Source organism: Benincasa hispida, chromosome 5 (assembly GCF_009727055.1).
Source record: "Benincasa hispida cultivar B227 chromosome 5, ASM972705v1, whole genome shotgun sequence".
NCBI lineage: Eukaryota > Viridiplantae > Streptophyta > Magnoliopsida > Cucurbitales > Cucurbitaceae > Benincasa > Benincasa hispida.
Genome location: NC_052353.1, coordinates 19,769,557 through 19,796,645, shown reverse-complemented (window position 1 = coordinate 19,796,645; position 27,089 = coordinate 19,769,557). Strand labels below are relative to the sequence as shown.

Here is a 27,089-nt window from a genome sequence, read left to right as displayed (position 1 = left end):
CACACAGATAATAATTGATGGCATAAGCTTGGAATGAGGAAGCTTCTATTGCAGCATCTTCTGATGTATTGAGGCTGTTGTTTATAATAATCCATATAAGAATATTTCACCATATAGTTTTATTTACATTCATACATAATGGAACGCATATGGATTCATCTTATTATAAGTTTCTCATAAACTATGCATGTTTTATTTGCTTCAAGAATTAAGATTTAATGTATGCATAATTTTTATTTTTATATTTTTATTGATAAAATGAAAAGAAACTAATGCTCAAAAATAGAAGAAAAAATGAGAAACAAGAACAATAAAGCAATAGCCAAATATTCTTTCTTTCTTTCTTTTTTTCTTTTTTTTTTTGAAAGGAATGAAACATTTTTCATTGATAAAATGAAAATAGACTAATTCTCAAAAATACAAGAACTCCAAAAGGAGAAACGAGAATAATAAAGAAACAGCCAAATATTCAAAATATCTTAACCTACGTGAATTACAAGGGAAACATAAAAGCATTCCAAATAATGCAAATATTTTGAATAGAGTATCCCGCGAAATGTTTAGAAAGAGAACACTAAGAAGAGGCCTTTGGATGAGTTGAATCAAATCAATCATCCCTAGGGAGAGTGTTATGGAAACTTCTTTGATTGTGTTAAAACCATAATTCAAAGAATAAATTTTTCACTGCAATAGACCACAAAACTTTGGACTTTGGCACCACAGCTGGACCAATCAATATTTGAAAGATATTCTCCTTAAATGAACTAAGAGAACCCACTGGATGTTGAAGGGTGAGAAGAGATTCCACCATCGCCTCTTAACAAATAGGAGAAGGTGTTGCCAAGTGTTTTCATAAAGATTTCACAGAAAAACTTGCCCGATTCATCAAGAGACCAACGACAAGAGCCTGAGTTATCAATCACTTTCTATCCTAGTAACCATCCAAGGAGCTGCTGAAAATCCGAAATATCATCATTTTTAAGCAATCTTCAAAAGCTAATGTTCCATGAACAAGAAGAAACGTCCCAATGATAAAAAATGTCAGGCCACAAATGTTTGTGCTCCTTTCATCCCACATTACCAATGATGCAACAAGTGCCCATCCAATCTCTATTGAACCCCATATAGATTTAATGAAAACAAGATTGATATTCACTCTTTTTGTTCCCTGTATTAGCACAAGATCTTGATGAAGATTCTGTATAAATTTCTTTAAGGAAGTCATGAATATTCCATGAAATTATCTACATAATAAAAAAAATAAAAATAAACCCCCGCAATTACCAGCACTAAGAAGCTTTGACTGGAACTTTTAGAGGTTGAGAAAGAATTTGCCACAACTATAAATCACAATTAGGAACAATATTAGCAAATTTGGATAGAATGAGAGATGGGGATAACATTGAATCAATTAAATTTTCGTCCCGATCAGCTTGAACAGCTTGATTTACATCCATGAGTTGAAATAAAGTATCAATTGCCTGAATAGGGAGCTCATCTAAACATTGCTCAGTTTCAACAGTTGATATAACAAAATCCATTTCTTCACTACTAGCACTTAGGATCGAGTCCTCGTTAGTGTCAATGAGATCAGTATTTGGGTTGTTTTGAGAGCAAGATGGGTTAGACATTCCTTGAATAAAATGAGTATTGGAACCTGGAAGAGAAATATCTGATTGAGAAAATTTCTTAGGATTTTGCCTTTGATCTGAAAATCAGTCTGAGAAGTGTTCAACCGTGGAGAATGGAACAATATTTCGGCATAATCCTCTTCCAATTGATCAACAATTACTTCAGAATGTTCGGATATTATAGAGAGATGTTTCTTCCAAGCATAGTAGAAAGGAAATACCCTTTGGACTCACCAACTTGCGTTAATAGAATTTCATATTCCACAAATGGTAGTTAATCATTGACTCATTAATTCGAGGGAAAAGTTGCTGACTGATTGGGTGAGATACTCCATCGTTTGAAGGAGATGAATCATCATAATTGAGAGCTGCTTCTTGAAGGCACTGCATTAGTAGCAAGAGGATGAGAGAGAATTGAGTTTAATGCACCTTTGGAACTGATAGGATTAAAAACCTCCTGCCCATTTAAATTCGAAGCATTAAAATCAATAAAACCCTTCACATTCTTTTCTTGATTACAATCAGAAGGAAGGCTCGGATTGCACACTGAAATGTCAGAACAAGCATTTAAATCATTATCTTTCCCTATTGGTAATTTTCCTTTCTTATTTAAAACCACACCATTATTTTTCCCATCTTTATTCAAAGTAATATATGAGAAATCATCATCATCTTGATCTTGGATTCATGGCCCTATCATCCATGAATGGATTAAGGATAATACGGGACTGAAAATAATCCTCAAAAGAAAATTTAACCTCATCCCAATAATGATTAGCTAACAATTTGGTGACCACGATAATAACTTCAAAATGCAAGTCCAATACCTCTTTCTCTTTTCTAACCCAAATAGTTGATTTCTTAGGGAGAGAGACTCTAGAGACTAGAGCAGAATGAGCATGAATCTGACTAACCACATATGCAACTTTGTTTTAGTGAAATTAGAACCTCCATAAAAGACTAAACTTCGAGAAAAGAATTGGCAAGCCAACCTTTCTTTACCATAGCTCCATCAAGAAAATCTTTAACCATTTCCCAAAAAACTAGTCATCCTTTCTTCTCAAAACCAACAGCTAACACGAAGATTCTGCCTTCCTCCAGTAGCCTGTCAAACAGCACATTCAAAGAACCAACCATGAGAAGCATCAAACTTAGACGACCAAACAGTCCCAAAAATCATCTTGAACTTTCTTGAGGATGCAGAAATTCCACGAAAACTGCTTCAAACCATCGTCAAAGAGGTAAAGAAAGAAAGATTCTATTCTTATTGGTCATATCTTCAAGGAAGAAACCGTTCTTTTCTTAATGAATACACTAGTATTCCAAACACAACAGCTCTTAACTTCCACGATATCACTGAGAGAGCACCAAACTAAGACGAAAATAAGAGAAAATCCTGAAGAAACAACCAATGCAGAAAAAAGACGAATATGAAGGAATCAAATGAAGCTGGAGTCTGAAAGCATCGGAATGCGAAAGGAGAGAGAAAAGAGCATCCTTGACGAATAAAGTTACTGATGGTACACCATCCTTTATTAGTAAAAGAGCATCCTTAATGTTTTTTCGAATAAACCAATACTGTCAGTTGAGCTATACAGATTAATATGTGCATAAGTTAATTATTACTTTTTTTTATAAGAATAAATTTATTATTAGTTAAGAACCATTGTACAATTCAACCTGTATATCACAATAATATACCTCAGTAATCATTTCGGGGCGAATTGACTGGCGAAGAATGCATAATGCCCCATTTTTACCATGACCCGAACAACAAACCTACAAATTATCACAGAAGAGGAATTACGTATCTACTTTAACTAAATACTAAAACTCACATGGTTATTAGGTTACTAACAAGTTCATAATTGCTTTGTTTGGCAATTCCAGTTGCATTAGGATCTGCATTAATTCTTAAACCGTAGGAGAAATCCTTCAGAGGCCCAATATTGATCAATGAATCTCTAACAGCAAAAGAAAAACTTTTCTGCGTGCATGAAAAGGACCTCATGTCAGAAAGCCAAGCAGCAAGAATTCAAACAAGACTACAGTATTCTGAGCAAAGCAGCAAGTATTCAAATAAGGTTACAATATTCTGAGCAAAATAATGTCCATTTATTTTCTTGTTAATGATTCACTAGAGAAACTAGCACATATTTTGAACAACATAAAAACTTATCATTGAATTAAAACAGTGAAAAGATACAAAAATGTTCAAAGAAAACAAACTTTGAGAAATTACATGGATAAAAAAATCCGAATTTATAGGTACAATCTCAAGCATGACATTATCTAGTTACTACACGTGTTTTGTCTCTCTTGTAAGAGATGCCACGCAAATAATTTAAGACTAAGAAAACAAGTTACCCAGAACATGGAGTGGAAACGTCCTTGAGAGAGGCCTATGACAGCTTGGATGGGAGATATTTTCTAGCTGTTTTGGAAATAATTGGTTCTTGCAAAGATGGATTAATCAGACAAATGGATGCGTTCATACTAAGTTCTCAATTTTTCTCAATAGTAATCCAAGATGAAGAATAAAAACATTCATAAGTAAAGGTAATGCCACAATGGTGATCCCACCTTGCTTTTTACTATTTTCCTGATTGATGTTTAAAGTAGCTTGTTAGAGAAAGGAACTTCTGCAGGTTCTTTTATTTTTAAAAACACATACAAAAAAAGAAAAAAGAAAAAAGAAAAAAGTGGTCTAACCAACACAGTAACAACAAAATTCTAGAACAGAGCACCAGTTGTTGGTAATCACTCACAAAATAATAATTATACGAAAGAACTAACGAATTGACCCAAAAAGGGATGTCAAAACACTCAAAACATGCTAGACCCCAACCTCCTTCCATTTATCACATATGCATTTGCTCGTTTTGAATCCTCTGTCCAATTTTTAATACTATTAAGGCTCACCAACCATACATTCCCTCCTAATTTTCATTTAGGGTGGTTATTCATCCTCGTAGTTCCTCTAATAGGAGGTGGCCAATTGGAACTCAAGTACTACTGATGAAACCTGTTCTAGAATAACACCTCAAAGCTTAGGCAGAAACTCAAGAATACCCTATATCAACAACTATGTTTTTTAATGAAAAAACCATACTTTCATTAAGAGAAAAAAAAATGCATAGGCCAAGAACAAAAAGAAGCCCACAAAACGTCTCCACTCTTGTATGGATAATGGTCTTTGGTCTACTAAACGTCTCCTCGGTTATGCAACGTAAGTTGTGTTTAAGTTGCTTGTCTCCTTCCATGTGCTTTCTTTGTAAACAGAACGGAGAGGATCTACAATATCTCTTCTTCAATTGCCCTTATTCAGTTAAGTGCTGGTGGAAATTATTCAACATCTTCAATACCTCATGGGTATTTAGCAATGATTTTAGAGACAATGTCCAGTAGATGTTAATTGGTCCTCATTTAAAGAAAAAGCCTCGTTTGATTTGGATCGATGCGGTCAAGGCTTTGTTGGCTGAATTGTGGTTTGAGAGAAAGCAAAGGGTTTTTCATGATAAATTCCTTGGCTGGTCAGATCGCTTTGAAGCTGCCTGCTGAAATGCTTCTTTGTGGTGCATTCAATCCAAGCAATTCGAGGCTTATTCCATTCAAGATTTTTGCTTAAGCTGGCGAGCATTTATCTTTACTGCATAGTTTGGTCTTTCTTCAGTCTGTTCTTTTTTTTTTTTTTTTTTTTGTTCTGTTGTAGTTTTTGTTGGAAGGAAACTATCTTTCTTGGTATCTTTATTCAACCGTTGTAAGAGAAGTGCTTTTGCCTTGAATATTTTTATATTGAGATTAGCTTGTATGAAATGATGAGAGCGCTAAGGGGGTGTCAACCTAGTTGAGATGCCTAATCCATAGGTCTTATACTTTATGCTCTTTGTATAACTCTCTTGTACTTTGAGCATTAGTCTCATTTAATTTTATTAATGAAGAGACTTGTTTCCTTTTCAAAAAAAAAAAAAAGCCCACAAAAGGGAATGGGACTATACCAAAGGGCTCCAGTGAAGTAAAAGAAGACTCATGGTATATATACAAAAAGGCCTGGTCACAAAAAGCCAAAAAGAAACTTAGAATCTAAAAAAGGATCAAACATCACTCGAAGAAAGCCTCTCTCAATTTGTAAAGATTCTATCATCTCTCTCACCACAAGACCCCACAAAATAGCATATACCCTCGCTTGTCACAAAAAAGCCCCTTCCCTAGAAAGGGGAGTGGAGAAGGAGATCCTTGACCGTCCTGTTCTAATCCTAAAATTCGGTAAAACCAAATATGAACACCTCAAATAACAACTGCAAACAGCACCAAAAAAATCAAATCCCAAAGAAGATGATTCAAGTCCTCTTCTGCTCTCCTGCAAAGAATACAACAGGACAACCTAATCACCATGGACCCTCGAGCCAAGATCTAGTTCAAGATACTAACCCTTTCATGCAAAATCTTAAACTTTCACGATGAGGGAAAAAGGGAAACGGTCGATGGGAGGAACGGACCAAATACTGAAACAAAAATTACAAGAGAAACTTTTGGATGGACTGGGGCTCCAAGAGTGAATATCCCACTGATTAGGGTTAAGGTGAACGTCCCTCCATAAGATAACAAATCCAAAACATCTGTTGTTTCTCTCTTGGTCAATAGATAGTGGAAACCCAAAGAAGGCGGGCTCTCATACTAGGAAAGGGTCAAAACACCAGCGTGATACTTTGACAAAAGCAACTAATATAACTTGGAAACAAGGAACTAAGGGGTCTATCCTCCAAGCACTTACCCACCCAAAACTTAAATTCCATGCATTTCATATGCATAGGCATAGAGATAAAACTATTAAAATTTTAATAATTCTAGATGTATTTTACAAATCCATTTGATACCAAGCGGTAGTCTCCTTGATTGCTTCTCTCTCTTTCACTTTTTGGCTTTGATTGGAGTCTTTAGTTTCTTTTCTATTTATCCATATAGGTAACCCTTTTTAAAAAAAAAAACCTTTTCATTGAAATGATGAAAAGAGACTAATGCATATAGGTAAAAAATAATTGAAATAAGAGAAAAGTTAAGAGAGATTGAAAGATTGTTCACATAGTCCAATCTATAAAACCTGAGCAGATTCCGTATTATTTGGAGCTGAACCATACAATGATAGCTCATCTCCTCCAACCATATCTTGTAGAGCATCGGAAGATGACCTACGCATTCGCTTGGCTATATGAGCATCAACTTCAATATCTCCAACCTATAAAGTGTACAAAATATTAATATGCATGGCACTGAAGACAACTATGCATTGGTAAGGATAAGCTAATCTCAACATGTAACGTTCACGGAAAATAAAAATAACATCCTAATGGCAATCCCTATTCAAATAAATAATAAATGAACTTATTCAACTCCAAAATTTATCAGTAAATGAACTTCCATGTTCACAATGAAAGGAAAATCAAATAAAACTTCATTATCTCCAATCAATTCAACTTATGCAGTTAATTTTAAGTTGTTGGAGGGAATAAAAATAACATCCTAATGGCAATCTCTATTGTAATTCCTTTTTGCTTGGGGTTTTCCCCTTTTTCATATCAATGAAATTTTTTCTTTTACCCAAAAAAAATTAACATCCTAATGGGATGATTTCCTTAACCAGCTTCGACAGTACAGTCCACAATTTAGCAGAAGAATCATAACATAAATTCGTGGAATATAAATTTTATATGTAATAAATGAACTTAATTAACTGCATGCTTTATCAATAAATGAACTTCCTTCTTCTCAATGAAAGGTCATATGCTGATATTTATTAATAATAGAAGGAATCTTCTCCGATCAAAAAGTACACACTAACAGCAAACAAACAGAACCTTTGTTATTAAAAATAATAATGAAAAGAGTGCATAAAGTCAAATGGCATACAAGTAATTGAGTTGGAAAGCAGGGAGGGTAAGAATCGTTAAATCACCCATTCACCCAAAAGCTTAAGTTGATGGGTTATTGTAAATTTTTTTTATAAGAAACAATTTCATTGATATATGAAATTACAAAAAAGGGGAGGGGGGGAAGCCCCAAGCCAAAGGAGTTAAAAGACATCTCCAAGTGGACAAAACAAAAGAGAATTAAAACTATGTGAATGGAAGTATCTACACAATTTACACCCAGAGATAATGAAGAAGATCACATGCTCTAAAAAAGGTCGAAACGTTGAGCTTCATCATTGACAATACAGCTATTTGTTCGATCCACACCCACCACAAAAAAGATATGATAAGATGCATCCATAAGAGGTTCTTTCTTCCTTCGAAAGGGTGTCCCTCAATCATGAGAGATAGAAAACTGATGAAATCAGATGGAAAGACCACAGACCAATTGAAAGCATAGAGGATGTGGTTCCAAAATCTGTTGGAGAATGGGCAGAAGAGGAAAAGGTGGCTTGGAGTCTCATTGTTCTGCTTGTAAAGAGTACACCAACTGGGGGAAACGGCCAAAGAAGGCAAACAGTGTTGAAGCTTGACATGAGTAAGAACAGCCTTGTGTGACAGCTCCCACAAAAAGAATTTAAACTTTTTAGGCAAGTGATCGGACCATATAGATTTGGAAGAACCAACCTAGAGTTGAACTTGAGCTTGAAAGCAATAAGACATTAGGAGAAGATCCCAGATGGTTCTGGAAGATTTACCATTTGTTTGAAGTGGCTGGTAGTTTGTTAGCACATGAGATAATCAGCCCATTCACAAATTTCCAACTCGTTGAGGTTCCTATAGAGATTGAGGTTCCAACACCCCTCAGCCTCCTTCCATGAATCGAAGATTGTAGCCTCCTTAGTAAGGGAGAGAGCAAGTAAGTTAGGGAAGGTCATGTGCAAGGGGTTAGAGTTCACCCAAGAATCATGCCAAAAAGAAACAGAACGTCCGTTGACTAATTTCCACAGCAACATGTTGATTCACCAATGGTAGGAGGATGGATATGGCCTTCCATGGACATTTGGCAGTAGTCAGCGAGTGTGTACCATATTTATTATTACATTTGGAGGAGCCAAATTTGGCCGCAATGAGCCTTCCCCACAATGCAAGTTTTATCCCAACCAACACCGCGAATTGGAGCCATCCTCTTTCCCTTCCCAAAGGAAATCTCTATAAAGCTTTTCAATCATATGTGCCACTTTACTGGGCAATTTAAGGCAGGAGAGATAGTAAGTAGGGAGATTACCCGTCGTGGCTTGAATGAGAGTCAATATACCTCCTTTGGATATGTAGGATGAGGCCCAAGCTTTGATTCTCTACTCGATCTTCTCAACAATTGGAGCCCAAAATGAAAAGGTTCTCGGTTTACCATTCAAAGGGAGGCCAAGGAAGGAGTTAGGCCAAGAACTAACCTTGCATCCATATAAATCCACGATGCTCTGTGTTTCCCCAGATCGAGATTAATGCCCATAATTTCATATTTTTTTATGATTGATGGAAACATCCGAACAGGATTCAAAAACTAATGATGTCAAATGAATTATTATGTACTCAGGGTTGTATGTGTAGAAAAGGATAGTGTCATCTGCAAATTGTAGGTGGCTAATGGATAAACCAACTTTCCCCACGTCAAAGCCCTGTATTTTCCTTTCCGATGCAGCTTGGGTCATAAGTCTGCTAAGGGTATTGATAATAATGTTGAAGAGGAAAGGGGACAGTGGGTTGCCTAGCCTAATACTTCTAGTAGCTTGAATTTTACCACGAGGGCACCCGTTAATAATGATCAAAAAAATTGTTGTAAATCAACAACCCATGATCCATTTTCTCCAAAGATTTCCAAAGCCTCTATCCTTCAGAATTGAATTAAGGAAGCCCCAATCAACAGTAAGCCTTTTCTATGTCCAGTTTGATCACAATGCCTTTTTTGTTCTTCCTCTTCCAATCATCAATGAAGCTCGTTTGCAATCAAAGATGCATCAAGGATTTATAACCCCTCCACAAAGGCCAATTGGTGTTCAGAAATGATGGATGGAAGAACCCCTTTGAGTCTATCAAATAGAACTCTAGCAAGAATTTTGTAGACTTTAGTTGTGAGGCTAATCGGTCTAAGATGTCCAACTCTACGGGCATCTGATCTCTTGAGAATAGGACAGATAAAAGTCTCATTTAAATTAGCATTAACAATGCCTTTCTTGAAAAAAAATCTTGGTATGCCCTCAATATGACATTTTTAAGGATGTGCCAAGACACCTTATAAAATTCAATTGTGAAACCACCCACGCCAAGAGACTTGTTTGTACCAAAAGCTACCAAAGCCAAGAGACTTGTTTGCACAATATTTCTTTCTGTAGATTCGAGTAAAAAAAATGTAGGAACTCCTTCAATACCAGATTCAGTGAGTATACTTGACCCATCGGCATAGATAATTTCAAGAATAGTGTTTTGTCTTCGTTTAGTAGCCACCACTCTATGAAAAGAGCGAGTATCCAAATCACCTTGATTGAGCCATATAGACTTACATTTCTGCATCCAAAGGGTTTCCTCCTCGGCAACAACAGAGAGAAGCTGAGCTTAAAGGCTACCCCGCTATACCGTATGTATAGGAAGACAGTTATTAGATTCTTCTAGGTTGTCTAGCAGGGCAATTTTAGCGATAAGTTGGTTCTATTGTGAGGTGATGCAGCCAAAGCTAGATTCCATATTTGAGGACCTCTTTCAAACCCTTGAGTTTTAAAATTAATCCATGACCGGCCAACCTCGAAGAGGAGTGTTCTTCCACCAATAATCAACAGTGTGGACGAAATCAAGTGAGAGAGAAAATGAATCATTCCATGTGATTCCACCTAAAGTACAGAAGGCCTCTAAAGCAGATCAACTAATGTGTCTTGAACTCCACAAAGATGTAATGGTGGCTTTATCCAACTCTTCTTTCTTGAAGTATAACCATTGTAGGATTGTGCTTTAGGATGAGACTTTTCACGAATGCCTTTTTGTCCCAAGCTTTAATACCTTGAACATTCCAAAAGAGAATAATCATTCAGACGAGAATGACCCACCTTGCTCTAATCTATGAGTGGACATTTCATAGTTGAGGGAGAAAAGAAGCCCTTTTAATTCGTTTATGCCTATCGATTGTTTTTGGGTGGGCTTACTTTTCTTGGAGGTAGAGGCAGAGGGGATAGCCATAATACACAATTTGTTCTATAAGCCAAGGGACCACAATTCAAAGGTGATATGTAGGATCGATGGAAGCTTCAGCCTCAATGTCTTCTTCAGGGTCTAAATCACTATAAGCCAATAAAGCCATCCGACCATAGTGATTTGAATTGTAAGTCTAGAGAGGGCGAAGGGGGATTGGAGAGAGGTGTGGGTGGGGTTGTGGAGAAGGGAAGGTGGGTGATAGGAAGGTCTTCATGAACGGAAAAATTCGGGCAAGAGGAAGACTGAAGAGGTAAAGCTGGTCCCCCAGGGATGAGATAAGACATTTTATTGTGGATGGAGATAGAAAGCTTGTGTGGAGAGAGGTTAAGTTTTGATGGGTCGGGTAAAGGAGAGGAGGGTCTCAAGTTAGATATTGGCGATTCAGCCGAGGCAAGGAGCAAAGGATCAGATATGGCTAAAATGGGGGGTGCCATGTGGGCCAATTGAAAGATTAAGCCCAAAATTGTTGGGCTTGAGAGGTTTGGTAACTAGATGTGTTAAACAGATAAGGATAATAGGGGTGAGATCAATGGTGGATAGGAAAGGAGGAAGAAGATGGGTCAGAAGATAACCCAAGGGTAGGTACATGTGTTTCAGGCCTACATACGGGTGCAAGAAAAAAACCGAAAAACTGCCTAAACCGACTGAAACCAGTCGTCGGTTCGGGTTGAAACCCGTCCGGTTGGCGGTTTCATGTTGGAAATATATAAAACCGAAATTTTTGGTTCGGGTTAGGCAGAAAGAGAGGATTGAAAACCGAGTCAACCATTTAATCATATGTAATAAACGGAAATAATAAACAACAAAAAGAACTCTAGTTAGGATGGTTGGTAAGCACCCTCGAGTACATGAGGTCATGTGTTCGACATTGGGAGAGTGCAAGATTTTATTTTAATTTCGAATATTTCCTAAAAGATACTCCCTTCTCGCCAAAATCCTGTGTGTGCGCTCTATTTAATGTAGCCTAAAGGAGATAAAAGGAGAATTCTCTCCAAGAATCAAATCAAGAGTCTTTTTATTAATGAAAATGTGACATAACACAAGGAGGCTCTCTCTATTTATAGAGAATTACAAGAGTCCCAAAAGGATAACTAAAAAGAGATTAAAACTAAATTGGTAATTAAAATATAATTAATCAAAGATTAACCAAGATTAACTTGATTTTACCAAAAAAATCCCTACCTTATTACATCATTATCGTTTCATCAACCAAGAACCGAACCGCACGGCCCTAAACTATCGGTCTGAGCGGTTCGAACGGTGCGGCTTATTAGTAACCCCAGTTCCGTTCTAGGTTCTCTATGTCTTTAACCAATGAAGCTATTTGATTTCGGTTTTCTTCAAAAACCGAGTCGAACCAAACCATTTACAACCCTAGGCCTACATTTGGCTAATGGGTACGACCCGAGGAGGCCTTTCTACAACTCATCAGAAACATTGGGAGAAGCGTCAAACAAAAAATGTACCGTCGGCCAAAGGATGGACACCATGAACTCGGGCAATGAACTAAGATAATGATCGCTGCAAAAAGAAGGGACAATTTGAACCACAATCGGAAAGGATGAAGGGGACGGAACCTCAACTTGGACAAGAATGACAGCAGTTGTGTTTTTCTTGACTTTGATCGTCACCTTTAAAAGATCTAAGTGGGATAATGTCTTCTTAGCCACTTTAATGAGACCCCCCATGGGCGTCTTCGATTAGCTTAAAGGTGTTATCATCCCAATGTTCCAAATGAAGATTCCTGATTCTGATCCAGCATTGTAGTAAGGTACAACAGGACTTTCTTTTGTTGCATTGAAGCTCCATGAGGAGAACTTTAGGGAAAAAGGATCCACTTTGTTCCAATCCTTTATTGCTCCAAGGGTGAATGCTTGTTCTTCACTTTCACAACAAAGGAGGGTGTGATCGGCTTGGAGAGGTTTAACGACACAGTGGTCGCAAGCATGTACCTAAAGCGCTCTCATAATGTTGTACCAATTGTTGTGGAACATTGTCTCTTCACAATAATGGTTGTATTAAAGTGGATGGTGGCAAGCGTGTAATTAATGGCTGGTTTATATGTCTGCAACCACTCCAGGCGAATGTAATAAAGGAGCTTTGGCTTTAAGCGCCTCTTTGTAGGATGGAGGGGCCACATTGATGGGGTTGGTAGAGGATGTATTAATGGTTGTGGGCTGCGAGTAACCCTTTTGTTTGGTGGGGAAGGATTATAGTAAGGTATAAAAAGCTTTCCATCCCTTCCTCACCCATAGGGACAAGGATCTTGTTGACTCCATCATTATTGTCAAGCTTGGCAAGCTCTCAGACGAATGTGAGAGGCTCTACAACTAACATTAGCTTCAATGGAGAACACTTTATGGTTGATGGTCACACAATACCGATGGGATGGAGACATTGTGATAAAGGGCAGATCAAACGATGGAGCTGGTTGTATCATGGTCACCAAATATGGATGGGAAGGAGCTAGAGGGAATCTGAGAGGAGAGAGAACGAAGATGTCCATTTTTTGCCTTTTGTTTACTCTTTTGTAAATTTAATTATATCAACACTGTAATACATCTCCTCACTTGTGGGCTTGAAAATTTGAAGAAAATCCAATAAGTAGAAATAAGTATTAATTGGGAAGGAAATGAAATTACAAAGATTTGAACCCAAAACCTCCTACTCTAATACCATGTTAAATCATTGATTGACCCAAAAGCTTAAGTTGATGGGTTAGGATAAATTTAATTACATCAATGCTTTATTTATCTCCTACTATTTGTCGTCTTTGTTTGGCTAATAATGAGGACTTGCAACACTTTTTTTTTCTAGGGCACTTAATCTAGACGATCCTAATGACGTTCTTTCTCCTACTATAACATCCGGTGGGTCTTTGGATTTTCTTTCAAGGAACATATCTTACAGCTTCTAGTTAGGCCATCTTTGGTGGATCCCAGCTTTTATGGTCTAAATTCTAATGCTATCAAAGCTATTCTATCTTAAATTTGATCTGAAAGGAATCAATGTACATTTAAAGATAAATCACTTCCTTGTATGGATAGATTGAGTTTACTTGCCTCGAAGCGTCATCCTATTCCTGGTGCTCTCTTTCCTAGTTCTTCGCAGATTATAAGATATTTGTATAAATTGGAATGCTTTTATTTTTACTTCTTAATCTTATTGCATCTTGTTTTTTTTTTTTTCTTTTAGTTTCTTGTACTTTGAACAGTAGCCTCTTTTCATTATTTCAATGAAGGGTATTACTTCCATTTAAATATATATATATATATATATATCAACACTTTAACAAAGACTCACCAAAATACAACGAAACAACATTAACTAGAAGTGTCCAAAGTAAGCAACGAAAGCAAGTCCAAAGTAATTAGCAAAAGTAAGTTTATGGAGCCCAACAAACCTCGTCCTTTAAACTGGATGCCAATCCTGAGGATCCCACTCCACAACTAAACTGCACAAGTAAACTATCTCCCAATCGACTGCCCAGAAAAAATAATGAATTTCCAATTGACGCAATGCCCTACGTATCATTCCAACAAGATATAAATATATAAACATCAAGTTCAATATTCTTTCATGTTCCCTATCAATAATAAAACAGAATTGAAATACTTTTTTAATAAAACAGAATTGATATACTTTTTTTTTATAGGAACAGAATTGATATACTTATACATAAACCTCGATTTTGAATCAAACTAGCAACTAAAATGGTAGGACAAAGTACCACCAAAGTTTCCAGGCTGAAAATTACGACAAATATAACTAACCGATGTAAGTACTGAAGCTTTAGACTTTGAAAGATCAAGTCTCTGCACAACCCTGCAAATCAAGAGTACTATTCCATCCTAAAAATGTTCGAACGAGAGAAGCTGAAAATTATGATGGGCACCAAGAAAAATGGAAGCACTCACCGTCCATCATAGACAAGTGCCAGCAATAATAGCTCCCCAGTCTTGGTTGACAGCAAGGCCACATCATTTACCAACCATGTAGCGTTGGCAGCGTCCAATTCCACATTGAAATTTGATCTAGGCATGTCTTGACTGAATTATAATGTTGAAACCATAAGTTTACGACAAAAAAATCAAGAGATGAAAAGACCATATCAAAAAAGAAAAAGAAAGAAAAGAAAAAAGATGAAATGGCCCACAAAAAGGCATTATATTGCAAACCACTGCAAACCTCCTTATACTCCTGAAAACTATTTCTTTCTAACCAAATATCCCAGAAAACAGCCTGAAATTCCAAGAACAAAAGAACCCTGCTTCTATCAATAAAGGTAAGATTGGAGAAAAACCACAACAAACAGATCCCTACAGTAAATGTTGGGAGCGAAAGAGAACCCAAAGTGCTAACCTAGCCCAACTGTTCGGGAGAACAAAAATAGTGTTGATAAGGTGGCCAAAATTATGAAGAACCCAAACAACAGGGAAGACGGTTTACCAGAATGACCATTGAAAAACATCAATGTTGTTGATGTTCCTGCAAGGCACAAGACATGCCAAACATCCCACCTTGGGCATCTTCACTCTCGCAGGCTTCTCCAAAAAAAAAAAAAATAGAATTTCTCGAGATAGGGAAGAGGGTAAACTGGGTAAAAGACAAGGTGAAGGGAAAAAAATTGAAAGAAAAAAGGAAAGAGCAAGAGAAGAAATCCCAAGGATGAAAGAACCACAACATTTTTTCTGACTAGGAAGATGTAAGAATACTCCTCAATATGCTTGATATTTAGATTAAGCATAGCGAAATACAAGCCGAAATATAGTCCAACACCAACAGAGAACAAAAGATAACTAAGATAGTCCCCAGCTAACTCAAGAGGGTTGGTTCCTCTCCCCTAAACAACCTGCAAGTTCTTACTCACTATTCAAGATAACAACCTCTACACCAAAACAAACCATATAACAACATTCCTCTCCCATCTGTACTCAGAGTGTGTTTCAATTTGTCCCATGATTTCAATATCTATACTTTTAACCTTGATTTTTTACTAAATAATCACTTCAAGATTTAGCGTTAGTAGCTATTAATAATTTTGAATTTTCACTTCATAATTATTTTAATTTATTAATAAACATAATACTAAAGACTGAAAGTGAGTATTCAATGAAAAATCAAGGTCAAAAGTATAGATCTTGAAACCTAGAGACAAAATTGAAACAAAACTCAAATCTCAATGGTAAAATTTAACATTTTGAAACCTAGGGACTAAAATTAAATCAAACTCAAAACTTACGAACTACATATGTGACATTTTGAAACTTAGGAACCAAATGGAAGCTAGACGACCAAAAAACGTTTTTTTCACTTTTTTTATTTTTGATAAGATGTTAATTAACTTCGTTATTTAAGCCTATCTTCTGGTTTCCCCTATATACATAGGCCTTCGGAGGCATTAACTCATTAATAAAGTCAGTATCTTAAACAAAATAATAGAAGAAGAAGAACAACAACAACAACAACAAGAATCCTCCGTAGAATGAATGTGAATGTCATTCCTAACACAAAAATCAACAAAATGGAGGAAATGGGGTCCACGTTGGGATAAGAATTTCCATGGACCACGACCAAAAGGGTACAGAAATTATCCAGCATTACTGAACTGAATGCTCAGTTCAACGGATGCATTATCCAGCATTTCTGAACTGAATGCCAAACTTGATTTACATTCTAGTTATTATCTTATATAGGCATGTGATTCACATATTATTTTTTTTACATGATGTCCCGGCATGAATGCCAAACTAAAAACTGACAAATGATATTAGACATATAACATGTTTCTTTCCAATTTCAAGGAGAAGAGGTTGGAAATGGTCACGTAAATATAAATGAAAAAAGCAGATAAATAAACAAAAAATGAAGATGAGAGAGAAACACAACCTGCTATCAGCAGAAACAGCATAATTATTCAAAGCCAACATGCATGAAGCTGACTGAAATAGAGAACCAGCACATTAGATTCAAGTATGACAAAACTCCAAAGTAACCAAAATGTAAAGCGGGGAAAGCCATATAGGACGAGACCACTCATACCAAACATTACTTCAGCTCTTTTTTTTTTCTTTTCTTCTTTTTTAGCAGAAGACAAATACTTTGTTCAATTAAAGTACATGAACAGAAAATGATTGCTACCTGACTGTGATAATGAATACTATTTGCACTAACGACAAGTACACCACCAATTGGTGATGGCACCGCAAGTAGCTTGTAAGCATCATGAGGGAGGTTCTACAGCGTAGAAAAGAAAAAGGAAAAAACAACCGAAAGAAAATTATTGTCAATTGAAAGAGTTCTACAAAAAGAAAGATTAATAGTAACATGTAAGTAATTAAGACCCCTTCACCCACCAATACCGTGGAAGTAGGAAGTTGTCAAGTTGCAATTGAAAATTGACAATAATGATCAAACATTAATCATTTTACGAAACTATTTGCACAACTACCACCATTTCCACTTATTCTAAACAATTACAGGCCACAAGAATAACCCTGCTTTAGCTCACTTCAAATAGACAGAATTTATTGGCAACTCAAAAAATGGTGAATGGAACAGATGGACAATATTGTCAATAAGAGATAGACCATAGCAATATGTTAAGAGATCAAAGGAGCTCTAGAGGCTTTTCCCCCGATACAATGCAGCACACATCTCACTGCAGCATAACATGTAATTCTCAATTTAAATAATAATATCATTTTTTTTTTTTTTTTGTGAAAACAACTACTTTCATGGAGAAAAATGAAAGAATACAAGGGCATACAAAAAAACAGCCCACAAAAGAAGGGAGCTTCCTCCATAAAAAGGGACCCAACCACGCAAAATAACACCTATAGAATAGTTACAAAAAGTCTTCGAAATCACAACTCCATGAAGAAACATGAAAACAAATGAAGGACCAAATCTCACAAGGGTCCTACTCCACACCTCTAAAATCCCTACTATTTCATTTGCCCCACAAAACCCCAAAAAATAGCGCACACCCCTGCAAGCCATAGAAAGAGACCCTTCTCCCCACGAAACAAGTTGAGGAATGAACTCCTCAATCACTGCACAAAGCACAAACATGTCTGTGACGAGCAACCGCGATGCTAAACATCTAAGAGAAAGAATCCCACACACTAGACTGGCAAACTCACAACGTCAAATAATATAGTCCAAGTCTTCCTCCACATTTCGACAGAATATAGAAAGGACCAACAAGCAAGGAAAACTTCCTCTTAAGTCGATCCATTGTTTTAGCACGGCCATGCAAAACTTCCAAGTAAAGAACCTCACTTTCCTAGGAATCTTAATCCTCCAAAACACCAAAAAAAACCGATAAACCTAAGGGAGAAGGATAAACTAAATTATGAAAGAAAGACTTCCACGATAACCCCTCCAAAGGATTGAGGCTCCAGATCCTCACTCTCTGCTCCCATGCCTAAAAGGGTGACCCTCACATAAAGAAAGAAGAGCGACCACCTCTATCGCTTCCCTATTGGAAAGAGCGGGATAAAACCTGGAAGAAAAGAAATAAGAGCTCCCAGACCACACAAGAAAGTCGACAACCAAATGATATTTGGGAGTAGACAAATCAACATACGAGGGAGCAATGAACAATGAGGTCTCTCCCCCACCAACCGAAAGAATGAAGAAAAGAAGAAGATGTAAACCTGGAAGAAGGAAGAAAAGAAAAAGTTGAGAACATGGATCGATGGCCAAGGATGGCGACGGTAGGTGATGAAAGGCGCCTGCAATTGACAGCAGTGATCAGAGGATGGACTGAGATGCGGCGGTGGTCGAAGGATAGAAGGAAGGCAGCTAGATTTTTCAAGTGGCTAGGGTTTTTTCGAGGAGAGGTTTTTTTTTTTTAGAGAATTTTTCAATAGTTTCAGGGGTGGATAACACTCAAGTTTCAATTCTTCAATTTTTGGATGAAACTTTATTATATTAAAAATATGAGGATTTGATGTTAGAGATTTTAATCAAAACAATGAAAGTTTTTTAGCAGTTTTCTAGGCTCTAGATTAATGGCCAAAAGTCTTCAATTTGTTGTACTGATGTTAGGGATGCAAAGCGACAGCAAATTTCTTCTCGTTTTAAGAAATCCACTATTATTTCTTATGTGATTTAACCTATCATTTGATAAAAATGCCATATTTGTAATTTCAACACCCAATAAAACCAAGGGTAATTTCAACAAATATGTTGGTTAATCAAAATGTTTAAATGCAATAGATTATTTGATAAAAATGATATATCTGTACTGTTTAAGTTGGTGAAGTTTTTGAGCTTCCTAGTAGGACTTATCTAACTTTATACTTACGTTGGCAGACCATATTAAAGGATGTTGCTTCAAGGTTGTGCTAATACTTAGCGCAGAAATCATACATGTGTGATGCTTCCAAGAAACACGGCCGGCCCAAGTAAGTTCCTGCTCATGAAGGATCACCATCACAGGTTCAATATAACCTAAAAGGAGAGAAAACAAAACATTTCATTAAACAAGTGACAAGTTACAGTGTGAGAATGTATGAAAACCACCATCCTCAACTCTAACCAAAAAACAGAACCCCACACTTGAAAATTTAAATACAAACTCTACACCAAAACCTCATGGAATACAAGAGATTCGGGAGATTCTAGTATGAGATTTTTGGTCAAAAAGCTCTTAAATCAAGCTTGTTCTCTTGTTTAAGCTCTTGTTTAAAGAAGCAAGGGGAATATGAAAAGAAGTCAAATTTTAATTTGCCAGCAAACACATCAATCAGATTTCTATTGCTATCTAAGCATTATGATAATGGAGAGAATATAACGTTCCCTTTGGATCATGGGTTTTGTTTGATGGGTATGGATATTCGATGTAGGGGTTTTGGGCTTTCTATTTAATTATGTTAATAGTTTTATTCAACCGGTTTTCTTTGGTTGTTAGCTTGAAGTTCTTTTGTATTTTTTGCTTTAATGTTTTAAAGTTTACCCATGGTAATCCTTATTTACCCTGTGTTTAAAAGGTTGGTTTGTTGGGTGTTGTATTAAGGATTGATCTCCTTTATCTTTCATGTTGTTCTTGTTTGCTCCATTTTCTTTGTTGTATTTTCTCTTTTCATTGTTTGTTTCATTGTACTTTGAGCATTAGACTCATTTCATTAATTCAATGAAAAAGTCTTGTTTTCGTTTTAAAAAATAAAATAAAAGATTGGTTTGTAGCCTTTAAATAGGGTTCCCTATGATAAAGGAAACTATCTCAATTACGATTGAGAACTCACCTTATTCAAGGTGAACTCCCACAATAATAAGAATAATCCCCAATAACAAATTGATTCACAACAGCAAGAAAGTTCACCAAATTTGGCTTGGAAAGATGATCAAAGATCAAGAAGATAGGAGAACTTGTTCCTATTTACAAGATCTCGAACTCTCCCAAATCTATAATTGATCAAATTAGACTGAAAGTTCTAAGCATGCATTCTAAACACTAGAATACAAAGAAAGCATAATAGCTTGAGAGAGATTTAACTCTATGATAAATTCATTCAAATTCTACTTCTACTTCAAATATGAAAAATACAACACTATTTATACTAAATGAAAGGTCACCACGAAAGGTTACAACCTTTCATCTATATTGTCTAGATTTAACCTCAACCCTTCAAGTTCATACTCATCATCAATAAGTGCAAATACATGAAATCAAGAAGTACATAATGTATTAAAGATGAGAATGAATCTGAATTTTCAGATTCATCATGTTTTTTTTGGGTGAAAATGTGCCTTGTGAAACTTGAAAGGTTGCAAGTTTTCACCATGTGTAAGAACCTTCAGCTCTAACTCTGATCATTGCCACTTATTTCCTTATCACCCTAGGTTGTCATGAGAACTCCACCGGGAGATTTGTAATATTGAGCACAAAAGATACAAATATATATGATTCCACCCGTTCATAATTAACACAAAAGATAACAAATAAAGGGCAAGGACTATAAATACAAAATACAATCGACTACAGTTAATTTCCACGATAACCCCTCCTAACATAAGACTGTACTATAGGGGGCTTCATAATAACCTAACAGTTATAATGAGGTAGCATTCATTCCAATAAAATTGTGATTCAAATCAAGAAGTCTCCAAGAATTGGTTTTCATCAATACTGAATGTTTGAAAGTTGAAGATATAGAAGTTTGTAAAGCAATAAAGCTTAACAATAAAATTATGATTCATTCGTTTCGCAGTAAAGCTTTTATCGAAGATGTGGAAGTTTGTTAAATTGATCTTGGTGCAAACTTGTTGGAAGATGACTTTTTCTTTTGGATTTATGTTTCGCAGGCACGTTCTTGGTATTTTGGTTTGAAAGGCCTTGGTCTTGATTTTTTAGGTGTCTTCTCATGAATTTACTTGTTTTGCTCGACTAATTCGACTCGTCTTTTTTTTTCCTTATATTCATGAATGTCCAACCAGCTTACGTGCACCTCAACTAATTTTACAAGACAACCTGCCTGACCCTACAACATTTGGGTGTCAAACAAACTCGTAGGATTTTAAATCCTAGGTAGGTGACTGTCATGGAGTGAACCCATGACCTCTTAGCCCTTTATCAAAGGGTTATTCCCATATTTACCACTAGGTCATCCCATGATGGTTCTAATTTGACTAGTCTCTCATCTTGTACACCTTCTTCCATCTGTTCGTCGGCTACTTTGTTCACTTCTTTATATTTTTTAGATGCTTATTTTCCTCTATCAATGTTCTCTCAGTGTTCTTTTTCTTACCATCCTTCGAGATTTCTGTACTTTGAGCATTAGACTCTTTTCATTTCATCAATGAAGAGTTTTGTTTCCTTTTAAAAAAATGTTTGAAAGTTGAACGTCTAAGATACTAAATATTTGTGTCCAAGGTAATAAATATATATGTTTGGATATGGAAGAGATTGACCATTTGGTTAGAGACTTTTTCATGGATGGTGGTGATTTTAAAAGATGTATTCATCATGTTAATTGGGTGTGGACTTCCCTCCCTAATTTATAGCAGGATTTGGGAATACGATCCTTCAAACAATGGAATAATGTTCTTTTGTAGACATGGCTTTGGAGATTCATGAATGAAGAAGGTCCTTTATGGAAAAAGGTAATAACTATAGTGTATGGAGGGGAGGAAAATGGGTGGTTCACTCTTGCCCTTGAAGGGAGTACTCAAGAAAGTATCTTGCTCAGGACTACATGAGCATTCTCCATTAAAATCAACATCTCTCCTACTTTTGATGATCTTTTGATCACTTCTTCTAATCATTTGATCTCCAATACTTCGTGTTTTAATGAGACAACTCTTGTAGGGTGTGAAAGTAATTCTAAGATCCCCTTATTAATTAGAAAAGGTAGGCCATGAGCATAATGCAAAATTAGGGCCTCTTGACACACCATTTATCCCAAATAAAATATACGTGCTTTCAAAGAAAAACTTTATGAACAATGCATACCAATGAAGAATGATCAACGTCGTCAAAATTCTTAAAATTCTTAAAACTCTCCTAATGGTCCCCATAATTAAAATGCTATAGGACACAAAGAATCAAGACAATATAATAATAGATAAAATTAAATAAAACATGAAGGGTAAGATTAAAGCAGGATAAATATGATAGAAAATCAAGGAATTTCCGATACACACTCACCATGTACAAATACAAAATCCTTTACATGCTTCACATCCAAATCCCTTAGGTTAATTAGGTATGATGATTCAACTCGAGCAGAAATTGCACCTGTGTTACCAAAAGCTTCATCGTCGACAACCAAACCAGAACCAGCCTAACAAACAAATCATGAGAAACCAAACTTTCATTTAGATAAATGAAAGATACATACAGTCAAGGCAAAAAAGAAAAAGACCATTGCAAGGAGCCTAAGAAAACAAACATGTTGCAAATCTTAATCCGACATAAGAAGGAATGACTGAAAATTTTTCATTAATGGTTGATCTCACCTTTCAAACTTATGAATAAAGTTACTGATGGTACGCCATCCTTTATTAGTTAGAACATAGGAGTATCGTTTTGTCAGGTACTTGCCTTCCATGTCAATAAGGCTTTATCAAGATGGAACAGACTCAGCATCCACCTTTTCTCTACCAACTCTTATAAAGTTAGATTGATTAAGAACAGATTTCATTTGCTGATGATTCCTTTTCCTTAATGGTTGATGGTCTTTCTTCTAAACAAGAGGACTTTGTATTTGTTTTAGATATGTGAGAAAAATACAATAATATTATTTTCCTTCCCAAAAATCAACTGAAAATATGATGTGGCAATCAACAATGTCCATAAAGGTTTACAGAGAGGAAAAAAAAAAAAAAAAAACAAAGCAAAAGCATAGTCAAACAAGTCCTCTACACATTTTCTTCATATTTGTCACCTCCATTAGTTTGAGTTTGACTACCATCAACACTAAACATTACTACTTCCAGTACTAGTGCATTACTAAACATGCTAGTCATATCTCATCTCACACAACGAGCAAACATTGGGAATGACAAGTCAATTTTAGCATAGTTATTGTACTAACAAAGCATGGCATTAAATTGTCATGCACAACCAAATAAAAAAGTTTGAAAGGCAAAAGACACCTGAGAAGCCTTAAGTATTATCATTTGCAAACCATAAACAAGAACTCCTCCACACCTGCCTTGAGGATCAACCTTTACCACTGGACCTCTTGCAAATGATTCTCGACCTCTTTTCAAATGAAGCCATTGAGGGCCCTCAAAGCAATGCATTGAGCTACAAACGAAAATTTCCACTCAATAGTAATTGTCAACTGCCAAATAAATTTAGGCAACTAAAATAATAAATAACCAGAGTATCATCTTGCACAAGTTCTTTCCAAGCATAGTACCTTTGTAGATCTATCTGGTGGAGGAAGGAAACAATTAGGAAATTATTTGGAGAGACAGGATAATTACATGCATAACAAACAAGTATTTGTCTTGATATTTAAGTCACATAGTAAAATTAGAGCCCAAGAAAAATTATTGGTCAAATAGAGATAGTAGACAGCGTAAGTCCACAAAAATCGAGAAAGTGGAGAAAGACTAGGACCATGTGCACTTGGAATGATTTACACTCTGAGTTCTTATATTTTAAATATATAATAGGATTTTAGTAACTTCCTGGAGCCTTGTTTATGTTCCATGAATTCTATATACATATATATATATAACTTCAATAGAAGATGGTCTAGTTCACTGATAATGTTGAACCATTTTACATAGTCATGGCTTTTCCTTTCACATTGCAAATTGGGAATCTTTTTTGTATACCCTCGGAGAATAGGGACTCTTTATTCCATTGATATCTTTGGGTATTTCACTAAATCAATGAAATCGTTTCTTATCCAAAAAAGTAATGTTGAACCATTTTGCAAAAATAAACAACTACGAAGTTTAAAACCAAAAAGATGATAAGAGAATAACATCTGTATCACATGGCATATCAGATTAGAAAACCATATTCCATACTAAATGTAAGTTCTCATAGATTCTAATAGGAATCTTGATAAAACAAAAAGGCTCCACTGATGTACATTCAACGCCAACAAGTAGTTGTATTGCCTTCGTATCGATCTTTCAAAAAATAAGAAATAAAACTAGCCACTGATATCAAATCTGGAATGAATGTTTTCTACTTGCACCAATAATGTTTTTCTCTCAAAAAAAGTAACAGAAAAAAATAACAAGAATTGTGACAAATATGAATTCAACAATTAGGGACTTAGTCCCCAATTATGTTAATCAAAGATCGAACAATAAGAAAAAGTTTTAGTAGATACACATGACAGATATAGCTGAAAGGAAATACCAAAAGCTTTTTTTTTTTAAAACAAAAAAAAAAAAAACACTTGTAAATCTAGTTATTTCTGATTATGCACATTTTCTTTGTTTGAAAGCTCAAAAACCTGCACATGTGAACTAAATGATTGTAGAGAACAAACGAAAAGGTAAACAAATATATCGTTCCTTTAGCACCTCCACCCACCTTGTACGGAGACTATGGGTAGAATCATCAAACTCTAGCACTGAAATTTTTGCTTCTTGAAAGACTAATATGATCGAATCTCTCTTCTTGGAACCATCACCTCCTCTACTAGATAAAATTGCCATGGACTCAACATTACCATGCAACCTGCAATGCAAAACGCAAGAATAGCAAACTATCACTAAACAAAAATGGCAACTGTTTACCAAATATAAATCACATTTGATGAGAAGTAGAAAATGAGACGCAACACAAAGGCCCAAAATTGAGGAGCTCGCAAAAAGCTGCTCCATGGTGTATGTATGTTCTGACAAACAAGTAATAAAATTGAGCACGGTAACATGAAAATCGTTGAGTACATTCACAAAACATGAAGCATACCTGTAGTGGCAAACAAGCTCGAGTGAGGCCCCAGAGACTCCATCCATAATGCCACCGCGTCTGACTTCTCCTGAGCTTTTTGATTCCCTTCCACCTTCTTCTTGGACCCTAACAACATATACCTCGAGGACATTGCCGGCGGTGACAACGAGATTGGGAACTGGACCAATTTCTCGGCGGGGCTGCCAGTCGGAGTCAAGGTCGTCGGCGTGAGATGCGACACCGGGGACGAAGTCGGCGGGAGAATGGGTGATGAAGCCTGAATCACAGTTCTCGATGCCGGTAGGCCAGTGCATCATTCTATAAGCGGCAAAACTCATCCTCGGAGAGTGCGAAGTGAATGTTCAAAAAGGAAATGAGTGACAATGGGGAGCTTGGTAGAAAGTGAAGTCGAGAGTTCGAGGGCTTTATCGACGGATTATCCGGATTCTGGAGGAGCAGATGCTACAGAAGAAGAGACCACCAGACTAGGGCTTTGGGGAGGTTTGGTTTGGCGGGAGGGGAGGGATTCTAATTTGCTTTTTTTTATTTTTTTTGGAAAAATAGTTTTTTATTTAGATCCTAAAATTAAAGATGTTTGGAATCATCACAATCATATTTATTTCGTATGCATACATATTTGAGAATATTCAGATAATTTTGTTTGTTACTTAGGAGTTTTACCGAAATGTCTTCAATTTATAGGCTCTTTAAAAATATTTAAAAATTTTCCAAAAATATTATTTTTAGGATTTTTCTATTTATAATAATTTTCTCAAATTTATATAATGTTCTAAAAATTAATATAATTTTATTTGTTTTTTAACAATATAATATATATATATATTTTTAATATTTTTTATAAAATAAATATTAATTTGAATTTGAATTTGAATATTTTTCTTAGAATGAAAATAAAACAACTACAATATAAACAAAGAAAGTGAAATACATAGTTTGATGGTATTTATTTAATTAAAATAAAATAGAGAAGGGTTAAAAAGAAAAGTAAGAAATTGGATGCCCTCACCATGAGAATCTAGAAAGCCCACGTTTCAGGAGGGCATCCAAAGTCCTCGATGTGCACTCCATAAGGGCATCTAAGGATGCCAAAGAATCTCCAAATGCTTGGGTATCTTACATTACCACAAAACAAACAGTAATCTAGATGTCCACTCCATGGAAATATTGAATTCCCACAAAATAAACGACTCATATAGGGCGTTTGGGACATTGAGTTGGTTACTATAGTTAGTGATTAGGGTGCAAACTATTTTTGTTTTGATAGAAAATGGTAAACATGGTAGTGAAGAATAAGAGAGAGGGTGAGTGAGAAAGAGCAAATACTCTAGCAAATAGGGTTTTAAAATAGGAGTTATTATATTTAATTGCAGCTATAAATAATCGTAACCACTACTATTGTCCTTGGTGCCCAAACATGGGTTCGGCTATTTATAATAACCCACCCTACTAACTTCAAGTTAGTGTCCCAAATGCCTCACAAATTTTATATCTAGTTTTTATTGATCGGGATCGTTTGGGCCTCCAATTATTAAAAGTGCACATTACTATAGGAAACACTATTTTATAATCCTCAATTAGCTACAGTCAATACTATTTCAAAACCTCATTTGCCACAGTATATATTATTTGCTATAGTTTTTACTATTTTACATTCATCATTTTTTTTTTATTTCTTGTAGTGTTTACTATTTCCTCCTCAAACTAAAATAGTTTGCACTCCAAACACATACTACTATAATCCAAACTAAAATAATCTACATCTTAAACACAAACTATTATAACCCAACTAGAATGACCACTGACTATAATAACTCAGTGCCCCAAACACTCGTTTAGGGGTTGTCACAAACTACGATAGTTGGTGGTTCCAACTATTATAACTTATAATTAATTAAAGAATTAGATTAT

General features: G+C 35.8%; 1 protein-coding gene across 3 annotated transcripts in view; it reads right to left on the bottom strand.

Moving 5' to 3' along the window:
• LOC120077777 (cleavage and polyadenylation specificity factor subunit 1) overlaps positions 1 to 25,715 on the bottom strand; it is a 61,319-nt gene extending 35,604 nt beyond the window's left edge. The window contains exons 1-13 of one of the 3 annotated variants that reach the window (XM_039031794.1): positions 25,179 to 25,715; positions 24,798 to 24,944; positions 23,390 to 23,543; positions 22,440 to 22,575; positions 19,098 to 19,243; positions 16,925 to 17,020; positions 16,673 to 16,725; positions 14,701 to 14,832; positions 14,557 to 14,608; positions 14,187 to 14,306; positions 6,733 to 6,867; positions 3,490 to 3,618; positions 3,333 to 3,410 (exon numbers count right to left, since the gene is read on the bottom strand). In XM_039031794.1, coding sequence (XP_038887722.1) covers positions 3,333 to 3,410; positions 3,490 to 3,618; positions 6,733 to 6,867; positions 14,187 to 14,306; positions 14,557 to 14,608; positions 14,701 to 14,832; positions 16,673 to 16,725; positions 16,925 to 17,020; positions 19,098 to 19,243; positions 22,440 to 22,575; positions 23,390 to 23,543; positions 24,798 to 24,944; positions 25,179 to 25,498 — 1,698 coding nt within the window. In that variant the 5' untranslated portion in view covers positions 25,499 to 25,715. Of the gene's footprint in view, positions 1 to 3,332; positions 3,411 to 3,489; positions 3,619 to 6,732; positions 6,868 to 14,186; positions 14,307 to 14,556; positions 14,609 to 14,700; positions 14,833 to 16,672; positions 16,726 to 16,924; positions 17,021 to 19,097; positions 19,244 to 22,439; positions 22,576 to 23,389; positions 23,544 to 24,797; positions 24,945 to 25,178 lie in introns of those variants that run through there. The other 2 variants (XM_039031795.1, XM_039031796.1) reach the window with 2 other exon arrangements.
• Between the last annotated feature and the right edge of the window lie 1,374 nt (positions 25,716 to 27,089).